Below are 5115 nucleotides of genomic sequence, written 5' to 3'. Positions count from 1 at the left end.
AGTCACTGTTCTGTCTCCCTGTCCCAGTAAATTGAAGACACACACACAAACACCTCTTGGCATTAGCTAGCATACCACATGTCTAGGGTCCATGGGGTTGGGGTCTGTGCTGTGGAAGATGGGAGGGAGGGGGAGGGGGGTTTCTGCTTAAGCAGTCAGCAGTGAGGGTGTGGGGGTAGGGCAGGGGAAAGCCCGGCAGATTCTGCTGTACCTGGAGTCTCTGCCAGAGCTCCAGCCAGGGAGCAGAGGGGAGGGGCCAGCCCTGCTGTGGAGCAGAGAGTCCCTTGCAGCCCAGAGAGCATGCCGGGATGTTGGGAGTATCTGGTTTGTCTTAAACCAGCAAGGGGCCTGGGGCAGACATTGCATAAATTGATTTGAGCCAAATCTGTTAAGTCTGATTCAACCAGGTTTATTGCAAACCAGTTTCAGCCATTTTCAAACTGGTTTATGTGCACTAAATATCTGTTCTGTTACAGGTTTAAACTAGTTTCTGATCACTTAAACCGGTTTATGTGTAATGTCTGTCCCTAGCCTAGGTGGGTACTGAGCATGCTTAGCAACTGTTTAATACTGGGAGTACACATGTAGCTCATTACAAAACACAGTCACTCAAGAAGCCCAAATCAATTGGCTGTAGCTACTTCCTTGCTTAGGATCTCTGAATCATCCTTAGGTCTCCCCATATAGTAGAGAGGGATTATAGATGTTTTAACCCTGTCGATTCACCTCCTAAAATAGGTATCTAACATGTGATGCCCAAATAGAGGTGCCTACAGGATTGATTTGGATATAGCCCTGAGGCTTCTAAGCCACTTAAACCTTGCAAGGCTAAATAGAGAAACCCTTAAAACTTTTAAAAATCTGGGCCTTGGACATATTTCATTTTACTATTATGCACCTGGGAACATAAATCTTGTGGATGAAGTGTGATGATTGTTTTGGCCTGGTTTTATAAATTGATTTACATGGGTAATCCCTGTATCTGTGCAAAGCCCTATAGATTTCCATAAGACTTCTCTCACATATTTCATTGGATCAGGTCTTTGTGGATGAAACAAAGGACCCGGAATGGCAATCTATTATGTCACAGAGTTCTGAGAAGAAAAAATCTATGGAGACTTCACACCAGACAGTGATGGGAAGGATGTTACTGTAGAATGCTTTAAGGTAAAGAGTTTAGTAAAAATACTGCCCTCTAATACCTGTCCTACTGATATAGCTGCCCTAGAAAACAACTGTTCATCTGCAGGTGGTGGGGCGGTAAAGGGCTGTTAATAACCTGCTCTTAGGAGCCAGGGCAAAGAGAGATGATGAAAATGAGGGATTAAGGAGAATCCCTAAAAACAAAAAAAAAAGAAAAAAAAAGGAAAAACTTGCCAGGCTTTGTTTAGAATCACAGGATTTGAAAACAGTTGAAAGCCAGTTATGGAGTTGGTTAGTGCACTTATTGAAGTTCTGAGGAACAGAAGTGATGCAGAAATCCCACAACTCAGTGAGGTTGTAGAGTGCTGCTCAGAGGTTGATGAAATGCTAACTCACTGCTAGGTGTGGAGCATCCTAATCATTGACCAGCCTAGGACAAACAAAAGGGATGGAAAAAGTTACCTGCTTATGTGTCCTTTGGTCTTAAAGAGAAACTTTTCAGTTGGCATACATGTTTGTGGACTAGAGCCTGGAAGCCTTTTGAACCTTCACTATGAGTGTGACTACTAACCGTGTAGTTATTTTGCCTTTCTATGCTGTGTTTTCAGCCTCTGACCATTCTAGATAGGCTCAACTATCCTCTGATAAATGGAACTGTGAAAGAGGGTCTTTTCTCTCTAGATCGTCTCCTACATACTGCGATTTGTTTCCTCCACTTGCAAGATAGGTCCTCCCTCCTTTCTACCCAGGTGCTGAAGGATACAGTCACTTTTCTCACCTTTTCCCACACCCCAACCTGAGTACAGTCAAAAGTACGTAAGTCAATGATAAGACAGCAATCCCTCTTAAATGCTCCACTCTTTTTTTCTTTTTTCCCAGTAGAGTACAATAATCAGTGTACTTCATTCCCCTATTCTGGTGGTCCGCATGAGAAAGGCTTATTACATTTTGACTTGTTGTAGAAGTAGATGCTCACCTAAATCTTCAGTTGACCAAATTAATTTTCCACCATATTTGCAACCATTTTCACCTGGGCTGTTTTATGAGGGAATTTTTCTCATATTTCTAAATAAGATTTGGCCTCTGAACCCCAATATGATTTTGACTTTTTACCACTTCCTTAGAATAATTTGTTGCTTATGTTCTCTTTTTAAGTCTGAGCTCAAGAGATGGCTGCAGCAGCAGTTGCTGGAATTATTCCTGTGCTTCATTCTCTTGCTGGTGATGAGAGCAGCTATTACATTGGACGTAAACTGTGGTTTGGCTTTTTAGGGTTATACACAGTGGTGATCTATGTAGAACGTTTGCCGTGGATCTATCTGCACAAGGACTTTCTATGCCATGGTAATCTCTCAAGCCCCTGCCTTGGAGAATGTTTTGAACAACATTTCCATAAGCCTATCATTGGGACATGGTACATGTCCTGTTTCCTTTTCCTGTGTGCATTCCTTCTGATGGAGTTTTTTGTGTCCCAGCTACGGCACAAACAAACCAAAGTCAAAGCTCAACAGGAGAACGAAGCTGAACTCAGCTCAATGACAGGAGTCCAAGAAGACAGCTCAAGCCATAAGGGCGTTCGCATTATAGACTTCCACATTCAGAAGTCAGTGCTTGGCTTATACCTTTTCTATTTCTTATTGCAACTGGTAATCCAGGCAGTATTTCTGTCTATTCTGATAAATGATCAGTTGCCCCGGGTCAGTGGCTACCCTATATTATGCAGCACCACAAACTGCCTAGGCCCTTACCAATGCCTGGTCCAGGGGTCAATGGAGAAAAGAATGTCAATATATACCCTGGCTACACTTGCTGTGATGATCATTGTCTTTTGCATTGCATTTTTCTTGTATAGTATTCATCATTATGTACTAAAAGGGCTACAGCAACTTGGAGCACATGACTTGTGGCTGTGGGAAGTTTGATGCTGTTTTCAAAGGGTCTAACTGGATAAATTCCAACAACATACTCTTGAATTTTATTTATTGAGTAGAAAAAAAGCTCAAATTTGTTCCATTCTTCCAGAGCTATTTTTCCTGGAGTGACAGAACATAGGAAATGCTGTACCTTGCTTTTTCAAAGGAGATCAAGATGTCATTGGGTGCCATGTCTGTTTATCATATATTGATGTTCGAATATGTCTCTAAATAAACAGTTGTGCATATTTCTAACTTTAATAATTTAATAATATTTGCCTCCATTGTAGCAGCACCACAACATGGTTGTCACAGTCACCCTCAAGTTTAATAATGCTAAGCATACTCGTATATCAATGCTGCTCAACCTTTTGGCCCTACTGGCCAGCTGAGTTTTGAGGGGCCAGTCCACAGACTGGATCAGGCTCTGAATTATCCTCATCTGGACCTATATGCTGGGATTGTTTCCCCATCTGACCCATGGGGCTCCCCATCAGTCTGGAAATTTGACAGTAGGGAAGGGGCAACCACTCCCACAGGCTGGATGACATGGCTTCAGAGAAGAGGGGAGGAGGGGGTTGAGCACCTTAGCAGTATATGAGCTATCATTCCATGCTAGGTGCACAGTCTGACCCGATGCTAATTTACCCCATTCTGGTTTCTCAGAAAAGGGGATGATATCATGGTGTTTGGAGGTAGGTGGGTGTGTGAGGTTTGGACACAAGAACACTAGTGAAAGCAAAACCTAGAAGGAAATTTAAATCTCACATTATTTCAGGGGGTTAAATAAGAAAAAATGAATTTAAATTGAGAGAGAAATGGTAGGCTGAATACCAGGACTATGTATTATTTATATTAATTTAAAATGACATATCTATAGCTGTAAAATAGTTGTACTGAGGGAAGCCCAAAGAAGAGGGCAGTTCTTAAAGATAGCATGCAGGAAGACAAGATAAGATTTGGATGCTGCCTGATGCTAGTTTGAAGGAGATGTTCATAATGATCCAGATCCTGTCATGAAGGCAACCTCTCCCTGGGCTAGCATGGGCAAACATAGGATCCAATGGGCTTGCAGGTTGTTTAGCTTACTTCTAAGCAAGCTGTGTGGCTTCCACTTGCAACAGGTGTTCCCACAAAAGTACCATGATAGTCACCAATTTTTTTATATTATATATCAACATGCCACTTCATACCCATCTGCCATTAGTCCATTATTGTGTTGATGCACTGCAAATTAATTTAGGGGCCAAAAATATCAAAACAAATAATATTGACTGTTTTGTTCTTCAAGGAATACACTGGTCAATTAAACAGTATGGTTAGGACCAGAGGGGTTTGTAAAGGTTTATTTGAATAGTGTTTCGTTATTCTAGGGGGAAATCAGCCAAAATGTTTTGCTTCCATATTCAGATCCCTAACAAAAAGGGCTCTGATTATTTTCAAAGGTGCTGAGTGTCAACAACCCTCATTGACTTTTATAATCCAATTAAAGAGAAAATTATCTTAAGTTGTTTTAGTTCTAAAATTGATATTACTGTGCCACGGAAAGATTAAAACAAAAACAATAAAATTGGGAGTTTTTTGAGTTTTCTGAAAGACTGCATGGTTGCAGGCCCTTAAGTTCTCAACCATGATATGTTGCTGCAGTCTCTGCTGTTACCTTGATCTTTCTTTCTCTGTCTCTTCAAAACCCAAACATATCTTCTGATAACATTTCTGGGGGCTGTGGGTGGTGGGGTAGAGAATAGGAAGGGCTTATATCCATTGGCTCTTGGTTTAGACTGTTTTCTAATGCAATATTATTTTCCCCACTACTTTTGCTTACAGAACACAGATCCGTATTAGCAAGGTAAGATGCACCAAAAATAATAAACACAAAAGCCATACCGGATATTCTATTTATGTTGAAAAAAATTGACGTGTACTAGGTTTTTAAAGAATCTACCAGGATTGAAGACCTTGGGGTTTCTTTTCTTTTTTCTTTTCCTTAATTGTCTGGCAGTATCAGCATTGCTTATACAGTAATGCCTATGCACACCTTGTAAAAGCAAAGTAGAAA

The 5115-nt window shown here is 41.1% G+C and overlaps 1 protein-coding gene across 1 annotated transcript; it reads left to right on the top strand.

Annotated features, from left to right (window-relative positions):
• The first annotated feature begins 2312 nt into the window (after positions 1 to 2312).
• Positions 2313 to 3065, top strand: LOC112549648. The gene has a single exon (XM_025199386.1). It carries the CDS (start codon positions 2313 to 2315, stop codon positions 3063 to 3065), a length of 753 nt encoding a protein of 250 aa, XP_025055171.1.
• Positions 3066 to 5115: the final 2050 nt, after the last annotated feature.

Source organism: Alligator sinensis, unplaced genomic scaffold (genome assembly GCF_000455745.1).
Source record: "Alligator sinensis unplaced genomic scaffold, ASM45574v1 scaffold357_1, whole genome shotgun sequence".
Classification (NCBI taxonomy): Eukaryota; Metazoa; Chordata; order Crocodylia; family Alligatoridae; genus Alligator; species Alligator sinensis.
Note: the sequence above shows the minus strand (reverse complement) of the source record. Positions and strands in the feature narration are given on the sequence as shown.

Excerpts from the sequence above, each read along its gene's own strand:
- LOC112549648 (XM_025199386.1), top strand. The coding sequence starts at position 2,313 with ATGGCTGCAGCAGCAGTTGCTGGAATTATTCCTGTGCTTCATTCTCTT.